Genomic DNA, 19,372 nt, shown 5'->3' with positions numbered 1-19,372 from the left:
GAGCGTCGTTTAGCTTCTTAATTTAAAGAGAAGAGACGAGCCTCTGTCATCTGACACTAGATGTTGTAGCCATGCTGGGAATCGCACACTGCCCCTCAGCCCCAGGCTGTAGGTGCACTTCCCACCAGCTTCGCAGCCTCTGGAAAAGGTCAGCCGGCGCGTTGGAACGTGGCTGGGGAGCGATGCCAGCCCCCGAGCTGGCCCTGCCGGCACACCCCGCGCTCTGCTGTCCTGGTTCCCCTGTCACTTGTGGGGAGAGGTGGACTCTGCTGCCAGCTGCGATCCCCGTTCCTCTTCCCACCCAACACTTGAGTTTCACATCAGAGGACATAAAGAGGAAAGATAAAACGTGCTCCACGTTTTAACAATTAATTTGGTTTATATTTTCCCTTTGGTAATAGTAAAAATCCAAAAATTCTTTGGAATCATCATACTTGATCTTAGGTATGTAGAAGACTGAGCTTGTCTGCCCCTCAGTTGATTAGACAGACACAAAGGAGGGGGTGATATTCCTCATGACTGCACAGCTCTGGTGTGAGCCCTGCTATGGACATACCTTTTTAACTTTAAAGTTTGGCAACCCAGAACTTCCCACAGCCTCATCTTGCAATAATGACCCTGCACGAGGCATGCGGGTAGTTACGATACTGCCTTTTGCCCCAGACTGAATGGGTTCCCATCTCCAACTAATCCTACATCACCTACAGAGATGGTGGCTAATGTCTGGTTCCTGCTGGAGAGCTGCCCTCCTCTGACACCCTTTGCCAGAGCAGAGGCACTGAATTGCCCATCGCCACAGCTCATCCCGACGGAAGCACCGATGGGGCACTGCGGAGCTCATGGCCATGGGAGGGCTCCCCAGAAAGGCACCTTGGTGGCAGCTGACACACACTCATGGTCTGATTACCCCTGACCTCTCCTGGGCCTAGCCTTGAGTCCTCTGATCAGAGTGCTCATGTGGCAGTTTACTAATGAGGTGACGCCCTGCTCGGGCAGCACATTGTCAGGTGGAAGAGGAAACGGAGACAGGCAGAGAGAGAGGTTTACAGTCTTTTCTGTCCTCCCAGCCATGGACAGGAAGCAGCAGGAAGCAAAGAAGGTATGGTATGCCCACACTGCCATCATTAACACCCTTTATTTCTTTCCAGCCCAGCTCTACTTTCATGCTTCAGCAATTCCCCCTCCTCTTGTTCTTAACATACCTTCTCCAGACCTCGATCTTATAGTTCTGGGGTCTCAGCACCACACTGAGGCTTTGTCACCTTGCAGATTTAACTCCTTTTCTTCTCTGTGCTGGGAGGAGGTGGGGGGACAGCTGTCTTCTCATTGCCTTGGAAATCAAAGGAGGCTTTGCATCCTCCATTGCACTGCAGTACACTGACTGGACAAAGTCCAGAGTCCTGCTGGAGAGTGCCCAATTCAGTAGATCACATAGAGGGGGAGGAGCAGAAGGAACTGAAAACCTTTAAAGTACAATTTAAACACTTTCATGCTGAAGATGATCTTCACACATTGGTATTCTTTTCAGGGAAAACTGGCAAGCTCATTTCCTGGTTAGCAGTTGGGTTTGCTCCATTCCATTTCTCCACCCAGATCAATGGTATGGTGCTTCCTAAAGCTTTTGCTCCCACAGGACCCCATCAGACTCCAGGAGCCAGTTTCCCGAACAACTCCCCCTTGTTCCTTCTCCAAAGGCTCCTTAATTTGGCCAGTCCCGCACTGGTACAACTGTGTAGTGGTTCTCTAAATAAAGCTGGGTCCTCCAGTAACTGAGAGCTTCACCAGCATAAAGAAACACTGACCCAAGGCCTGCACATCACAGCCTGACCGTCACTGGGGTGTAGGATCCCTGGCCAGTCCCAGAAGAGGCATTTTAATGTTGCTCCAAAGTTATCTACATTCTGCCTCTTCAAAGCCCACTGGCTAGTTCTATTTGGCACAAGGGTTCTGCTTAACTTTCCAGCCTTAGGCTGTTGTAAGAAGAAACGGAACCATTTCTGACAGTAAAACGAGTATTTCTTTCACGATTTCTTTTCTTCCCAATTACCATGGGATGGAAGGGTTTGACTTGTCAAATGCATGGAGGCTCACAGCTGGAAGGGTGCCCAGAGAGTGGGAGAACTATCATTATTCTGGCAGCATTTCCTCTGACAAGCTGAGAATCAGTATCTCAGGAGATCAAGTTTCCCTTTTGCAGCTTTTATGGATGTCCTACAACCATCTGTAGCACAAAGTCAGTAGGCCTGTGCCTTGCTTTTGCACTTTGCTCCGCTCTTGTGCTGAGACATCCATGTGCCTCAGAAAGGTTGCACTGGAGACTCCCAGATCCAGGTTACTTGCTACCACATCAGGGGGAAGTTTTGTCTCGACGTTTGCTCTGTGCTCTGCAGGCCAGGCCTTGCGGCCTGCTGAAGCCAACAGCTTTAAGGAAGATCCCAGGCAGATTCCACGTCCATCAGGAAGCGCTGCCCCATCTCCCCGTGCCGCCGCTGCAGCAGACGCTGGAGCGGTACCTGCTGGCTCTGCAGCCCATCGTCAGCGAGGAGGAGCTGAACCACACGCAGGAGCTGGTGGCCGAGTTCTGCAAACCGGGAGGTGTTGGGGAGAGGCTGCAGAAAGGCCTGGAGAGAAGAGCCAAGAAAACAGAGAACTGGGTAGGTCGGGCCCCTCGCCCCAGGCTATGGTTGGGGAGGGTGGAGGTGCGACCCACACCTCTCCAATGTCTTGGCCACATCCACTGGTGCCTCTGGTTTTATGGCATCACCTTCTGCTGCTGACCTGTGCAAGCTCCTCACTAGCACTTGGGTGAGCAGAGAGATTTATGGCACAACAGGGAGTCACTGACCCTGTCTGTGGCTTCTGAAGCCTCTACCCTGTTGGCACCACGCAGCTGCCCCAAGACGTTGAAGTAAACCCTCTGCTCAAGCCCTGCACCTCCTTGTTCAAACCCCTCTCTACCCTTCCACGTGCAAAGCATAGAACCCAAACAGTGTGTTTGCAAAGTGGGGGCAGGATGCTGAGACCATTCAGCCCATCCTGGGTCAGACAGCAGCAGATGCCATGCCTGCATGTTTCCTTTCTCCATCCCAGCTCTCAGACTGGTGGCTGAAGACAGCTTACCTGGAGTACCGCCTGCCCGTTGTGGTCCACTCCAGCCCAGGCTTGGTTTTACCCAAGCAAGATTTTCTGGATCGACAAGGTCAGCTCAGGTAAAGTCCTTTTCTACTTTCCCCTAAGTTTCAGATGGGATGAGCTCTCTCTGCTGGACAGGGAGGAGGGTATTTAGGCTAATTGGGAAAAAGAGTAATTATCATGTTTCCCCAGGATTGATAGCGGTCTGTGCTGTGCAAGAGGGCTGTACAGATAATGAAAGCTGCCAGGCTGTAAGGAAACTCCTGGTTGCACCAGACTAAGTATTTTGTCAAGGGGCAAAAACAAAGCCCAGTAGTTCAGGTACTAAAGAGGGTCTAAACCCCTATGTTTCAGTCTTTGCTCTAGCACAGAAATCCATTGCAAGATGGACAACTCACTGCCTGGAGGCATTGTCAGGATCTCTTACACACTGAATACTAAGAGACACTAAGATTGTGTGGACACCAACTAGAAATGCTGCTGGAGTTTGCTAGTTGATAGGGATGGAACAGACTGTCATTCAGCCTGTTGCTGCAGAGGACTCTCCCCTGTTGTGCTATTTCACTTGTGATTTGTGGTTTGGGAAACACCACTGTTTCCCAAAACACAAATCCAGCCTCTCCACTCGGAGCTTTCCCTTGCAGTCAAACCCTGCCATGTCCTCTCTTCCCTGTATTCTCCCTTTAATTTTTAACCATCATGACAAGCGTTAAATCCACCTGCAAAACTGTAGCACTGACCTTTATACAGCCTCCCCTTTGCCACAGTTACCAGTCATCACTGCTCTGGCAGATCAAAAGGGGAGCAGGGAGGCTGAGAACAAATCCTCCCTTCTGCTCCCTTGGCTACACCTGAGCAGAGGTGCAGAGGGTGAGCTGACAGGGCCAGCGCAGAACCAGACAAACATCTTTGAAAGCTCTTTCTCATATTATCCGCTCTTAAGTTATCCAAATAGAAGAGAAGATCTGGAGCAATAGCAGTGCCCCAACCAGTGGGGCTGAGCAGCTGCAGAAGAATCTGGGCTCCTACGTAAAATACAATCTATGTGCATGTTTGTATGGTTTGCAGCTGCAGAAAAAAGTTTGACAGCTTGACACTAAAGCTTCAGAAACCAGAAGACAAGTGTAGAAAGCAGAGTTCTCCATTCCTTAATCTGGCCACGATGCTGGCTAACACCAAGCCAGCTAACCTCTGCCCCGTGTGCCCCTCAAGCCCTAACTCTGCTCCCAGGCTGTTTGCTCTCTGGAAGGAGCACAGGCTCTCTCACTGATGCTTTCCAGCTGTTTTTACTGCCTCAGGATTTGCAGTAAAGCTGGGAAATCTGAAAACTATTTTGCAGGATGAGTTGTTTGTGTAACAGCCCTCAGATTCTTGGAGTTACATCCGTTGATCTTTACTAGGGATGAGTAGGCTGAGCAAACCTACATGACACTGCTTGCAAATGCCAAATGCTTGCACCACTTTAAAGCCTCTGAAGCTCATCTGACTGCAAGCTCTTGTCACAGTGGCCTCCTGCCTCCCATGTGTGGGTGAGAGCTCTTGGGTCAGAGTAGGCCAACCTGTCAGTGTGATGTGGGCTGTGCGAGCCTCCCTCCCTGCTGTATTTATGTGGATCCTGGTAAGCACAACTCCTCAGTGTCAGCATGCAGCACGCCTGCATTTGTTTCAGACCCCATAGTGCCAGAGGAGCACTCTTAAGAGGTGCATTAGCACCAGAACATTTACCAGGTAGGAACTAAGTCAGCAGTGGTGAGTTTGGGATGCAGGGAGATACAGCTGTGCCTTGGTTTCAAACAGAGGTGGCCCCTGGCCAGGGAAAGGCAGAAATCCCCTTTTCTTGGTGCTATTTTAATACTAAGGCTCAGAACTAGGATCTGATAAAATCACAACACATCAGTAAAAAACCACTGGTGTTAAAGGGTCATTTATGCACGTGGACTGAACCCTGAGTTCTTGAAAACTGTCCAGAGTTCCTTGGTTATACAGCAAGGTGCATTAAAGGAAGTTGCACATGGTAGGACTGTTCAGCAGTCTCAGACTGGCTGCATCAACTAACCAGAGATGGACACAGCAGGGGCTTGGCAGAAAGGCTGAGCTTTGTAAGGAGCAGAGAGCAGCTCTGCAGCCCTCCCCAGCTCCTTCCTCAGCCCCGGATGTTCTGTCTGATCTCAACTTGTCACGTTTGGTATTTTTCCAGGTTTGCTGCCAAGCTGATTGAGGGCATCTTGGATTTCAAGTCCATGATTGACAAGTAAGTTAGTGACCCTCCTGGCTTCTCATGTGCTCCTGTCAGAGGCTGAACCTAGCCCATAAATCTCCCTTCCCGATAGGAAGGCAAGAGAAGACAGCACGTATTTGAAATGGGATATTGCAACCAACATCACCACAACTGGAAAAAAGCAAACTTAACTTTGCTTTCTTCACCTTCTCCGTTTACCTTAATACTTCCATTGGCACATGTACATGCTTAGAGGGAGTGAGCCTCACTGACAGTACTGCACAGCTACATGCTTCTGTTTGCCCTCAGAACAAGTCTGTTCCTCTTGGTTTGGGTTTGCTGTTTCTCATCTCCCAGTTAGATGAGATGAGCTCTAGAGAAACTTAGTCCCCCTGACCCTTTTTCTTTCTGAGCACCAACTCTGCTAAATACGCCGTGTTCCAAAAGTACGTTATGAACATCACACCTTGACATCCAAATTCAGGCAAGGCTTAGGGGCCAGCACTGACTAGGGTAGTTGGAATATGACTGCCCATGTGATCCACCGAGTCCCAGTCTAGTTCCTGAGTCACACTAAGACATCCACCTCACAAAATTACAGCCAAAAACCTCTTTCTACCATTGCACAAAAACAAACACATTTCCCAGTATATCCTGCCCTGGGTTCTTTTCTGGTGTATGCTAAGCTGTGTAGTAGGTCCAGAGATCTATTACTCTGGTGTTACAGAGAGGATAGTGGTTTTCCCCTTCCCAAATGAAAGGCCAGCAAACAGGCATCTTCTGTAGCCCCTAGTAAGGAAGCTGGGAGGAATGGGAAAGGACAGCCCCTTTTTAAACCACCAGCACCAACACATTTAGGTCTTGCTGGAGTGAGTGACAGCAGCTGCATGGCTGAGCCTGTTCTCTCGTGTGGGGAGTCCAAGCCTTCTGACTGATCTCTTTTCCCTCCCCCTTCCTCCTTACCTTGCTGTGTCTCCAGTGAGACCCTTCCAGTGGACTACATGGGTGGCAAGCCCCTCTGCATGAACCAGTACTACCATATCCTCTCATCCTGCCGCATTCCCGGGCCCAAGCGGGACAGCATCGTCAACTATGCCAAGGGCAAGAGCCAGTCCAGACATATCACAGTGGTTCACAACTTCCAGGTATGGCAGCTGTGGGCTCTTGAGGTGTGTTTAGAGGAGGGTGTCCCTCTCTGCTAGGGGTGGTCCAGGGGAAAGGGAACAACAGGGTTTGCCTCACCAGGGATTCATTACTGATCCCTTTATCCCCTTTGGCCTTAGCTGGCCAACAGCTAGGACTGCCATGCGTGAGCAATGGACTACAAGGCAGAAAACCACTCTCCTCCTGGCTTTTGTCCCTGCAATTCCCATCTCTCAAACCTTAGAGATCATGTCTGGAATTGGAAATGGGAAGTGGAAATTGGCTAACAAATCCTACCACCACAGCTGAGTCTCAGAAACAGAAATTGCTCATGTGGTTCAGCCCTCGTTACCATGGCTTCTGAGCCTCTTAAAACCTGGACTGTATTTAGGGCCTGTAAGGGAAGTTGGACTTGGGTGTCTCAATTCTGAGCATCCTTCAAAGGTTTGCTTACAAGCAGAGTTCTTAGGTCAGGTCTTACCTTCTCAAAGGGGCTGGACAATTAAGATTCTCTCTCATGTTCTGTCTCAGTCCTTGTCCGCTCTTCTTACCTTCAGTTCTTTGAGCTGGATGTTTACAACAGTGATGGAACTCCCCTTACCACTGACCAGATCTTCGTTCAGCTGGAGAAGATATGGAACACCTCCCTCCAAACAAACAAAGAACCTGTTGGGATCCTCACCACCAACCACCGAAACAGCTGGGCAAAAGCCTACAATAACCTTCTGAAAGGTCTGTAGAGCCCCTAACATGCAAGTGCTTGAACTACCAACCTCACCACTGTGCTCTGCTCCGTTGTTTCCTTTGGAGACTTGTCCTGGACAGATAACATGAGCTTTTCACCTCAAAGCAGCAACGTGATTTCATTGCAAAGTATGGGTATTTTTGGTTTGGAAGGTACACAGGTAAAGTCTGACATAGACCTGAAATCCCAGAGTTTGTCACCTTGCAAATGGATGGGATGTAAGAAATGTAAAAATAGGAGGGTGAATGCAGCACGCTCGCATCTGTAACAACCCAGCTGGCTATAGTATTAATAGTAATATTAATTAATAATAATATTAATAACTACACACCCCCAGACAACGAGTATTGCACTGAGGTACAGCTGGAATCCAACACTGGGTCCTTCGAACCTGCCCTTTCAAATTTCAACCTCCCTCCAGTTAAAACACGTGTTTTCCCCACTCCTTTTCCTTACGTGCTGTTCATTTCTCTCCCAGATAAGACCAACAAGGAATCCGTGCGTGCGATCGAGAAGAGCATTTGCACCATCTGCCTGGATGCACCCATGCCCCGGGTGTCTGAGGACATCTACAAGAGCTCGGTGGCCGCTCAGATGCTGCACGGAGGAGGCAGTCGCTTCAACAGCGGCAACCGATGGTTCGACAAAACCATCCAAGTAAGTGCTGATGCTCTAAAGATGCTGATGACATGGTTTGGAGGAGCTGCTTCTTCCTGAGGCTACAAAAGTCCAAGAAATCCCAGAAACCTTTTGCAGGGAAGTTCTCCTGATATCAAGAGCGTATCTCATCGGGGAGACACGGTGTGGTGGCTGACGGCACGAGATCCTACGGTTTCCCTTGCAGTCACCACAAGCACTCACTCCTGCCTCAGGAACTTTTGTTTCTCTTGCTGCCTCTGCCCACGCTTACTCAGTGTAGCAGCTCTTTGTGTTCCTTGTAAATCAATGTTCTGCCTGCGGTGAACAATGCCTCGTCTGCTTGGAGGCAGCCCCAACATAGGGAGGGCTGTTCCTTGTAGCTCTTCAAGGCTTGTCACTTCTCCTGTTTCTGCCAGAGGCTGCCCAATGGCATTTTGTTTTGTTATTTCAAACACAAGCTGCCATCCCACAGCATCCCTCTGATCTCTTCTCCACTCAGTCTTGTCAAGAGCCTTCAACAGCAGCTGCTGTTCAAGCTTACCCTTCATTAGTTGGTGTATCCTGGCTTGTGGATAGTAGCAGTGGTACTTTTAAAGAGTCTTCTCCTAGCTGTTGAACTCTTTATGTTTTCAGCTATTTTGTTCCTGTTTGGAGGTCTTCATTGATGGGATAAAGCTTAGATGTTCCAGCTAATTGAAAAGTAAGAGTAAGTCAGCACACGGTGATACTATTATTATGTGTGCATCTAAGTAAACCAAAACCATTGGTCCACTCTGGCTTGCCAGGACACTGAGCACACCAATGTACCTGCCAGGCACACTCCTACCCAGTTAACTCTGCCAGACTCCCAGTGCTGTCACACCTTCTAGACCTGCTGAAAGGCTTCCAGTGCTGGTCTGCTAAATGAGACCTTTGTGTTACCTTTCCGTTGTGCAAGGATAGGATCACTGTCCATTCCAATACAGAACAATGAGATGCTAAGATCTCTCTGGATAGCTCCTGCTTCACACACTGGCTGCCTGTCCTCAACACTGATCTCTCATGCCTCTCTCATAGTTTATCATTGCTGAAGATGGCTCCTGTGGTGTTGTCTATGAGCATGCTCCTGCAGAAGGCCCCCCTGTAGTTGCTCTCCTGGATCACATTGTGGAATACACGTGAGTCCTGCCTCCTCTACTTTACCTTAATGTTGGAGATGGTTTTAAACCACCTACTCCCCAAGAACATGCCTCTCCACAGCTCACCCCTAGGAACTTGTTCTGGAGGAAGGGTAATGGTTGCTCATTAGGTATTGCAGTTCTTGCATTTGTGATGAGAAACAAGTGGCCGAGCTGCTCTGGTAAGTTTTGCTGCTGCTTCCACTCTCAGGGAATTGCAGAGTGAACAGGACTTTCACCTGGGAGAGGTGTTTCTTTCGGGCAGAAGGCACAGAATTTTCATTCAAACCCTTCAAGAAACCACTGTAATGGCACCATGAAGAATTTTTCAGCCTGTGACTAGCATCACAAGGTGCTAGCAGAGATCTGTGCAATTCTACCCAGGTTCTGGTGCGCTTAGTGGAGCCTCAGGTTAAAGGTCTGGTTCAACATATTCATTTCTCTCTGCAGGAAGAAACCTGAGCTGGTAAAATCACCCACAACTCCTCTGCCAATGCCCAAAAAGCTGCGGTTTAACATCACCCCAGAAATCAAGAATGACATAGAGAAGGCAAAGCAGGACCTCAACATGTGAGTGCAAAGCAGGGGAGAGGTTAGCCTGTTCTCTCTGAGCCTTGCGAAAGCAAATGCATGTCTTTGTTACAAGAACAAGCAACAGGCAAAGGAACACCCCCTCCTTCTTTCCTTGCAGATTGGTTGAAGACCTGGATATCAAAGTCATGGTCTTTCATCAATTTGGGAAAGACTTCCCCAAGTCAGAGAAGATAAGTCCTGATGCTTTTATCCAGTTGGCCTTGCAGCTAGCATATTACAGGTAAGACGAATAGGTATCTTCACCACCTCTGCACCATCAGACTCAAACGAGTAAGCTTGATAAAGGCAGCACAGACAAGTCTCTCACAGGCTGCTACGGCCTGCTTCCCAAGTCCCAAGTTTTCCCCATGCACAGGGACTGAACAGATGATCCCTTGTGGCAGCTGCCAAGCAATAGGTGAGATTTACCCCTCTGTGCCTGTGCAGTCCTAGCAAGGAAGCACGAGAGGTCAGCTGTCAATGGGACTCACTCACATACAGTCTTCTCCTTCCCCCTAGTTCCTCTGCTTTCCTCCCATGGCCATTTCTCCCAGGACAAACTGACTCCTGTGACTTCCTTCTCCACCTTGCAGGATGTACGGCTGTGCCTGTGCCACCTACGAGAGCGCATCGCTGCGGATGTTCCGCCTGGGCCGCACAGACACCATCCGCTCTGCTTCCGTGGCCTCCCTGAAGTTTGTGCAGTGCATGGACAGCCCTGACAAACCGGTGAGGCTCAGCAACTGGAGGCAGAGGACTCCACTCCAGCAAAAGAGCAAAGCTGCTGATTTGGCTCACCCTCTGTCAGCTGTTTCAGCTAAACAGAACTGCACCCCGTATGAAGCTGACCTAAAACATAGTATTGGGTTTCCTTTGGCATGTATTTCACATGTATTGAAAGCCTGGGAGACAACGTGGGGACGTTTCTAATCCCATCTAAAAGTCTGTTCAGCTACTTAGACCAAGTTCTGCTACTGACAGGTAGAAAACTCCATTCAGAATGAAGCAATGCAGACCAAATGAATTAAAAATTACATCTAGTAAATCGAAAAATTAATCTAATATATTCACACAAGAAATGCCTCCATCAGAGAGGAACAACCAAAATGAGGTTTTCCATTTGGCAGCAAAACTTACAGACAGGTCTGTGTGTTCTCAGGACCAGGAGAAAGCCAACTTGCTGAGGAGAGCTGTCCAGGCCCACAGGGAGTACACTGATATGGTGAGTCTCTGCACCAAGACTTGGGGTTTTACCTAGCAAATGATGGTTCTGGTGAAAGAGGAGACCTCAAGAGCTTTCTCTGCTGACACTGCAGTGTGGCTCTCAGTGCTGTTCACAGGTCTAAGTTCAGTCTGACAGTGCTCTAGGCCATGGACTGAATCCTCTCTAACTCGTGGTTCAAATGTCTCTTGTCTTACCTGAAGGAGAGAATCAAATAGGAACATAGCTTCAGTTCTCACTGTCACTGTTGCTGATAATGCCAAAGTTGCATAAGGGAGCCCATAAGCTTCCAGGAACTGTAACTGTAAGCTTAGTTCTTAGACTTTTAGAAGCGTTCTTCTCTTCAACCCAGAGAAATGGATAGTTTTGCTCACTTGCTGCTGAACAGGCTTTCATGTAGTATTCTTTCCTTCCAGGCAATAAGGGGCAACGCAATAGACCGCCACCTCTTAGGCTTGAAGCTTCAAGCTATCGAGGACCTAGTGAGCATACCTGAGCTGTTCATGGACACAGCATATGCTCTTGCAATGCACTTCAACCTCTCAACCAGCCAGGTAAGACTCAACTAAAGCAAAGACAAAAACGCTCTCTTTATTTTCACTGCCTTTCTTCTCCACATTTCTCCTTCATTTCCTTCTGTTAGAAACTAACCTTCATTTAGGGGCAGCAATTTTTAAGCCTGAACCCAGCAAAAAGCAGAGGATAGCCAAAGCCAAGACCACCAGAAGTGGCAGTTTCTGCTGCTGACAGAGCTGTAACATTGGATGGCTACAGTTCTCTCTGACTAGTTTTTAATCCCTTTGTCTCCACAGGTCCCAGCAAAGACAGACTGTGTGATGTGTTTTGGCCCCGTGGTTCCAGATGGCTATGGAATCTGTTACAACCCTATGGATGAACATATCAACTTTGCCATTTCAGCATTCAACAGCTGTGCTGACACAAATGCAGCCCGCATGGCACATTACCTTGAGAAAGCACTGCTAGACATGAGGGTCCTGATCCAGTCCACTCCCAAATCCAAACTGTAAGAGGCAAACATGATGCAAAGCCCCCAGCTTTTAAGGGGCTATCCCTCACGCACTGCATTTCCCAGTTCCTGATTGAGGGGACAGTTTGCACTGGAACCTACGACGGCATCTACCATTTGTTTTCAGCATGAGTTACAGAATAGTGATCCACAGATATTAACTCTGTGGGGAGGCAACATTGTCTTAAGTTGAACTGACTGGTCCTCTCCCATCAATGCAAAGTGCACCTTCCTGTCCTCAAAGAGGACTTAAATAAGATTTTTAGGGAACTTACTGTAAAGGGAAACAGAAAGCACAGTCCTTACCAGTATCCAGCTCCATTTGGTGAGGATGGTAGTTCTCCAAGAAAAGCAGGGAATGTTTATTATACGATGGAACTACTGCAGGATAAAGTCTTTTTGCTGGTTTAGTCTCCTGAAGAGTGCAGCATCTTTCAGACTTGACTGAAGATTTTTGTGCTCCTCTGGCACAACTTCCACCATTGAACTTTGGCAAGGGGAGAAAGAAGCTCTTAAAGTCAGAGCAGGTCCAGTCTCATGAGAGTGCACTGCGCTACTCATCCTAGGCACTCCAACCATTACGTGCTTTACAGGCTTGGGAATATTCCCTTCCCCTCAGTTTCAGGATGCTGGGATGTCCTTTCTGTTGCACTGATCCTATTTACAACAGAATATCATTTGCTACAAACTAAGGTGGGGGTTTCGTTGTTGTTGTTGTTCTGGGCTGTCTTTTAAGCTTGCTTCGTAGTCCTGGCCATGGATCTTCAGGCTCAGTGTAAAGCTTTATCCCCACAAAGCTTCTAGAAGACTCCCTCACATGTTTTGCTAGCTTTGGCTTTATGTTCCTTAATATCTGCAGAGATAAGAGACGGCCTCTCATGAGATGGCCTCTTTTTCTTCTGAAAGCAGATACCCTGCTTCCAGAAACAACCTATTTGTGCATAATGAGTTATATCTTAGTTGTGGACAAATAAGAATGTTTCTGATCAGGAGCTCCACAACCTACTTCCATTTCTGGCCACAGAATTCAAATCTATCAGAGCCGAAGGAAAACCAGCTGCAGAATCCCCCTTCTTTCACATCCCTCTGCTTTAACAAGGCAGGAAAGTCTTGGAAAGCAGGAAGAAAGCCGAGAACGTGGTCACTGTAGATGCATGTGCACTGTGGCAGCCACTGTTCCTATGGGAACAGAACAGCACCTTTTCTGCCACTTCTGGAGTTTGTCCTTGCTGCAGCTCACATTTGTGCCAGCTCTATTCTGTGACAGAACTCCTGATGGCACTTTCATGTTCAGCTGACAAACTTGAGACTATATTGAGATTCTGTAGAAACATACAATTGCAGCATAGGAGTTTTTGGAAGCACTGTTTCCAATGAATCTACCAGAATCAAAGCTCCTGACTACTCTTATTTAGCAAAACCATATGGTAACGAGGAATTCTAGTGCTATTCCTGCAAGAGGAATTTTACATTTCAATTGCACACCCTTCAAGATGTGGCTGCTGGGACATCACCCTAAACTAGAAGCATTAGCAGGCAGATGGCCTGTTTTGTTAACAGGGAAGTGTTTGATCATACTGCTTTCCTGATCATAGAACAACAAGGGACATGATCAAAGTGCCTTGGGGAACATATATAAAGAAATTTGCACTAAACATGTTTAAAGTAAGAAAAATCATTCTAATTTCCTTCTTGAAAGACACAAACCAACACAACTGCTTTTTTTTTTTTTTCTCTAAAAGGATGTTATTTCAAAGCTTCTATCTTATACTTAAACCTTACAAAAGGAAAACTTAACTGAAACTCACCTGCACAGCCAGTGATTGTATGAACTGCCACTTTCACATCATCTACATAGGTTTAGTTGATCTTTTAGAAGAATCCTGAATGGAGTGAGATAGGCTAAAACCAAACCAACAGGAGCACTACAGACCTGCAAGCACACCTCTGCTCTGTTGGCTTCTCTGTATGGATTAGACTGAAAACTGCAAGAGGATACTCAATCTTATCAAAGTATAAGTGATGGCATTAATACTACATAAAAGACCAAACCTTGCTGGAATAACAGCTGGGTTTATGGAGCCTTTTACATTGAAAAAAATACTTATTTTTGCCAAAGTAATCCTGCCCCCATACTGAATCAACCCCTGTTGCTAGGGGAGGAGTTCTTTTTCTCTGTCTGCAATGCCTTCAACCACTGATGCTACAGTATTTGCCACTTAAGTATTTGAGACTGGCCCTTTGCTGCTTCTGTCTCAAAGGGGAAGGCTCTCAAAGGAAAGTGCCTATAAAAATTAAGAAGTATGTGCTGCTGTGACTGTATCTCAGAAGATGGGATTGATCTTTTCTGGATCTAAATCTGGATATCCCACATCCCACTAGCTTCAGCAGAGTACAGCTGCTAGAAGCAGACTATCACACCAGAAGAGATACAAGATTCATGAACCACTCAATGCATCCTTAATGATATATAGAGCTGAAATTCGGGTGAATGAAGCTGATTTTTTAAGTGCTTGAAAGGACACTAAAACTATTGCAAGGTTTTTTCCTTTAAAAAGCCTTTTCTTGTTGTACAAGTTCCAAAATGTGATGTTCTGATTCATACCTTCTTGACGTTTCTCAGTGTTGACTTACTGAATACTGTTCTCCCTGTTTCTGATTCCTTTCTTAAGAGATGCCCATTGTCTCAACAGCACATTAAGTACAAAAAAAAAAACAAACCCCACCCCTAAGTTGCAGGAAAACAACTGATTTGGAACAAATAGGCTGAAAATAGTCAGATAACTCTTGGCGTATGAGTGCAATTTATGCCACAGCCTGCTAGTGTTGCATGCTTTGCTGTTAGCTGTGTTAAATACTGTTTTGGTTGTTGTAATCCATGTCATGCAGAGTTTTAAACTGTTCTTTGAATAAACTGAAACACAATAAACAGACAAAATGCTACAAAAAGGCTTAAATCTCCTTAGACACTGCAGAAGTTGCATAACCAGCCTTATGGGAGGATGTTGGTGCAGGGACAGCAAGAACAGCGAACCACAGCATTCTGTCACCTTCCTTTTATTGTCTTAGTATCTCCATCCAGCCCCCTTGAGTACAGGGGAGGAAGAGAAAGCATCTGCTTGCAAAGCCACATATTCCAAAGAAAATACTCCATTTCAGAAAACTAGTGGCAGGAGACTTCATACAAGTGTAGGATAATAAGGCAGAGCTCAAATCTTTTTCCTGCACAGCACCATTTAGTTAAGAAAATCCATGGAATCACTAAGGAATTTCTACTGTATCAAGTATTGCAAAGGTTTCTGGAAAGGTACAGCAAAAGTAGGCAGAAGATGCAGATTACAAACAAACTCACAGAGAACAGAGGAGAGTTTATTACAGTGTCTTACAAGAGCTCTTCTTCCTCTCCCTTACTCCTAACTGTGGGAAGCTTGGGTTTGAAGGCAACATGAAGTGGAACAGCTTTGTACACTACACCGCTCTCCATGAAGAGATGAAACCTCTTCCCCACACTCTAGTTCTCAATAGGTGCTTCCACATGGAGTTTTTCCAGCAGCCTGTCTTTGTTAACAGCTTAAGAGGGGCTAGGGAAGCACCAGCTACATTTGAAACAATGTCTTGTCCTTAGGGAAGAGTGTTGTCATCTCCCTTCTGGTTTTGTGAGTTGACTTACAAAAGATAGGAAGAGAAAATAAATGGGTTTGCAAGACATAAGTGATTAGTACCAGCCTTCTGACTGAAACATGTGGCCTATCTGATGGCCTGTCACATTTTAACAGAGCTGCTCTAGGTCAGATCAAATGTCCTCGTGAAAGCTGCAAGATGCATCTTTATTCTGATGCACCTTCAAGCAGATCCAGTGCTCGGGTCCTTCAGATGTGAACAGGATTGCTCGTGTCATGCAAATACTAAACAGGACTTTAAATAATGATTTGCTGTAACAACTGAAACCAGCAAGTTTACTACCCACAGCTCCTGCAGCAGCAATTTAAACAGCCTTCATTCCCATCTCCTAGATTTTTCCACAGCTAACACTCTGTTAGCTGCCCAACAGTTTCTCCAGCAGCTCCCACTCCATACGAACACACAAACTCCTATGGCAACAGGCACGGATGAAAACTTAAAATAATCCAGATGAACAGAAACACATGTCACTTCCAGCAGCTTTATAATGCAGGAGGCTGATTAAAGTGGAGATAGTAAAACAGGCAGCAAGACTGAGATGTGACAGTCATTTTACCTCTGCTCACATGACTGCATCGAAGGCACACCGATGACCCTTGAGCCAGTTCAGAAGCTGTCCTTTATCTGTGAAAGTTCAAGTCAATTGTGCTTTGAATAAATACTTCTCTGGAGTCACACTTGAACTGCTGCATCATACACTAGAAATACAGAAAGTGTCCATGCACAGCCCTGAAGCACTGTGAGTATAGCCCTTGCCAGGTTAAACTCATGGATCACAGAGGTTGTAGGCATCACCAGCACACACAGATGGCAGACACACTCCCACAGAGACACAGCATCCAGAGAGCAGACTGGCCAGACGCAGAACCCCAATGGAAGAAGGATGGGAAGCAAAACTTGCTTGTAGGAGTTCAGCATTCCAGGTTACTGCTGCAGAACCCCAACCAAGCCACGGTAATAAGTGGTAGGAGTCTCTGCTAGGTCAAGCTCATTACTTGAGTTCATGGGTGGATTCTAACAGGACTCAAAGGAATACTTCAGCCAGCAGCTGAGCTAGTAATTAGTCACCTGCCTTGATACTCATTTATGGTTGTCACTTTGTTCATGCTTAAAACTCCCTCCCTTAAGCTTTAACAGGAAAAAAATAAAAATCCAGTGCTCAAGACACAGACTAGCAACTGAATTTCGTAAGGCTTTGGGCTGACTCTTACTGGAGCACAGCACTGCTTCTCACCAATGGGCTTTCTAGTGCCATTGGCAGCACGCTCAGTACAACAGCAGCTGTACAGGTCACAGCAACCCTGAGGTAATAAAAGTATAAAGGAAGAGATGGAATAAACATGAGATATGTATAATAATCTTGCCACCTAGAAGAGATTCTGAGAAAGACACTCTTGCTAATTACACAACAGGAGCAGCAGTGGAAAAAAAATAATAGTCAGTATATTTCAGTTCTTCCTTTCTTTTACACACGCACACACACACTTCCCCTTAATGGTATCCGTGCAGGCTTCCCTGCAGAACCATCACTAGTGTTAAAATCAGATCTTTAGGCTTTCTTTCTATCTGTACAAAGTGCAGTTGGAATTGATTTTGATCTCCCCAACTGGATGCAGAAAGGACAAAGTCTTCCTTTTCCTTCTGCCTCAGTCACCCCATCCTCATATCCCTCCCTCCTAAGGAGTTCAGAGAAATTAAAGCCCTAATGAAGCATGATCACCTTGAGATTAAGTTTTGTCATCTTCTTCCAAACAGAAAAACCCAACTGAAAAAGGCAAAACCAGAACACACAGTCAAGGCCTCACCCACCCCAAAAACAAAAGTTCCATTTAAAAAAATAAATAAATAGTGTGTATATTTCATGCTGGAAAAAAAAAAAAAAAAAAAGGAAAAAAAAAGTCACAGAAAGGATTCGTTTTTGGTTTTCCCTCCCCCAAACATGACACCAGGCATTTTCTCCCCCCTTTCCCCTGACGTAGACATGATGTTACATTCCAACCGGCAATGTGCATCTGTGTTGAAAATGAGTTCCTACTCCTGCACGGTCCCACATGCATCAGGGAGCATCCAGCTAGCTGCTAAAGCAGAGCAAAGGCTTTCAGGTTTTGGGTATGGTCCCTGCCTGTTCCTTTGGTCCGTCTGTTAAAAGGCTCCTTGCTGCTCCCAGGTCTCTGCTCTTGTCTGTCCCCGTTAAAACACGCTCTCCGGTCCCCACGCTCCGAGTCACTGCAGCTTCGTACCCAGCTTGCGCTGTCTGTTTCTGCAACAGCAACACAGAGGGAAGGGTGAGAGAGGTGGCCCCAGCCCCATCGCTGGGTACTGGGGCAGTGGGCAAAAGGGGGGAGGATTAAAGTAAGGCTCTGCTTAGCTCCACACAAAAAAACAGCTGCCCCTGATCTCTACAGGGACATCAGTGCTTCCTACTCTTTATAGAGCTAGAACATCCACTGTGTCTTAAGTGTCCACAAGCTCACATGTGGGTGCATCATTATAAACAACTGCTTGCAAAAAGCATGAGCTGGGAAGCTGAAACACTATTTAAATGAAGCATTCTTCAATCTCACACACCCCAACAGACTCCTCTTCCAGGTGCAGTAGCACCAGAACTTGGGCTTGCTTTACTCTGCACTATCCTACCCCCAGCACCTACCTATATATCGGGGAATAAATTCCCAACTACAGCTGACAAGTGAAAACAGCTACAGCTCCTCTCTCCCATAATAAAACTTACCTTGCTTCTGCTCTCGTGACTGTGTATTCAAACCACAGGATGTTAGGAATGAGGCTGGTATCTCGGATTAAAAAGAACTCTGAAATTGGCCTGAAAATAGACAAGAAGGGGGAAAACAGGGAAATGATGAGACTTTTTCACCACCACTATTTTGATTTAAAAAGAAATAAAGGGAGAAAAAACCTGCTCCAGACTTAACACCACTATTCTATTATTCTTTAGGCTGGGAAAAGGGCTCCTTGTTCGATCTAATCACAAAACTCCTCTGCTTTTTAATTCCTTACACAATGTTTCCAGACTGCACCACATTTAAATGGCTTTTGCAATTTTAGGAGGTCATCAGACGTTCATTAAGAAATGTCTGTTCTGCTTGAAAGGCTTCTCCATCTCCCTGCCACACCTCAGCACTTGGGTAGGGCTTTACACATGTAACACTTGCTTGAACTTCCTCTCTCCTCCACCCACATCAGGCACAGATACAGGATTGTTTGTATAGGCATGTACAAGACATGGAGGAACAAGCAGGTTACACAACACTCAGTGTGGAAAACTGGAACAGAACCCGTGAATTCTCTTTTCTAACATCTTAGGCAGCTCATAGAAGCCCATTTACAGTCAGGGCTTGCAACAGCTGCAACTAAAGCTTTGGAGCTTCAAGTATTTTTATGTTTGCTTTGCATCACATGCAAGGTACATCTTTGACGCTGGTTGATTAGGAAACATCTCTCTTGCCAGGTAATTCCTGTGTTACAACTCATTACAAGAGACTCATTCAATGTTAAATGCAGACTTGCAGGACTAAAACCTCCGCAGAATAGAGAGACTTACCATGCAGCTATCCTTGGGAAGAGAGGAGTTAATATCTCTTGTGTGAAGGCAAACCAGGCTATGGCCATAATGCTTCCTGCCACACCTCCATACAAGACTTGGCTCCAGGTGTGGTAAAGCAAATAAACCCTGCAGTGGAAGAGAAGAGTCACCAGACAAGCCTTAAAACAAGAGGAGGCATGACTCAAGGGCTGATGTTTCACTGCACCCTCAGACCTTCTGAGCGAGTTATTCTCCAGAGGTTAAAAGCGAACCTCTCACTTTTTCCATTAAAAA

The 19,372-nt window shown here is 46.5% G+C and overlaps 2 protein-coding genes across 2 annotated transcripts in view; one reads left to right on the top strand and one right to left on the bottom strand.

Annotated features, from left to right (window-relative positions):
* The first annotated feature begins 955 nt into the window (after nt 1-955).
* Nucleotides 956-11,857, top strand: CRAT (carnitine O-acetyltransferase). Its single transcript, XM_010020907.1, has 14 exons — nt 956-1,099; nt 2,391-2,654; nt 3,091-3,209; nt 5,330-5,383; nt 6,330-6,495; nt 7,051-7,225; nt 7,717-7,895; nt 8,934-9,034; nt 9,485-9,604; nt 9,726-9,848; nt 10,201-10,336; nt 10,767-10,829; nt 11,246-11,383; nt 11,642-11,857. Exons 1-14 carry the CDS (start codon nt 956-958, stop codon nt 11,855-11,857), a joined length of 1,998 nt encoding a protein of 665 aa, XP_010019209.1.
* A 5,276-nt stretch (nt 11,858-17,133) lies between these two features.
* The window catches only part of DOLPP1 (dolichyldiphosphatase 1), a 6,462-nt gene continuing 4,223 nt past the window's right edge, over nt 17,134-19,372 (bottom strand). The window contains exons 5-7 of the mRNA XM_010020906.1: nt 19,097-19,225; nt 18,269-18,358; nt 17,134-17,797 (exon numbers count right to left, since the gene is read on the bottom strand). Coding sequence (XP_010019208.1) covers nt 17,761-17,797; nt 18,269-18,358; nt 19,097-19,225 — 256 coding nt within the window. The 3' untranslated portion in view covers nt 17,134-17,760. The remainder of the gene's footprint in view (nt 17,798-18,268; nt 18,359-19,096; nt 19,226-19,372) is intronic.

The sequence above is a fragment of the Nestor notabilis genome, unplaced genomic scaffold (assembly GCF_000696875.1).
Source record: "Nestor notabilis isolate BGI_N333 unplaced genomic scaffold, ASM69687v1 scaffold10058, whole genome shotgun sequence".
Lineage (NCBI taxonomy): Eukaryota > Metazoa > Chordata > Aves > Psittaciformes > Psittacidae > Nestor > Nestor notabilis.
Note: the sequence above shows the minus strand (reverse complement) of the source record. Positions and strands in the feature narration are given on the sequence as shown.

Coding starts and splice junctions, on each gene's coding strand:
- CRAT (XM_010020907.1), top strand. CDS start 956: ATGTGGCAGTTTACTAATGAGGTGACGCCCTGCTCGGGCAGCACATTG. Junction 3,210..5,329: donor GATCGACAAGGTCAGCTCAG/GTAAAGTCCTTT, acceptor GTATTTTTCCAG/GTTTGCTGCCAAGCTGATTG. Junction 10,830..11,245: donor ACAGGGAGTACACTGATATG/GTGAGTCTCTGC, acceptor CTTTCCTTCCAG/GCAATAAGGGGCAACGCAAT.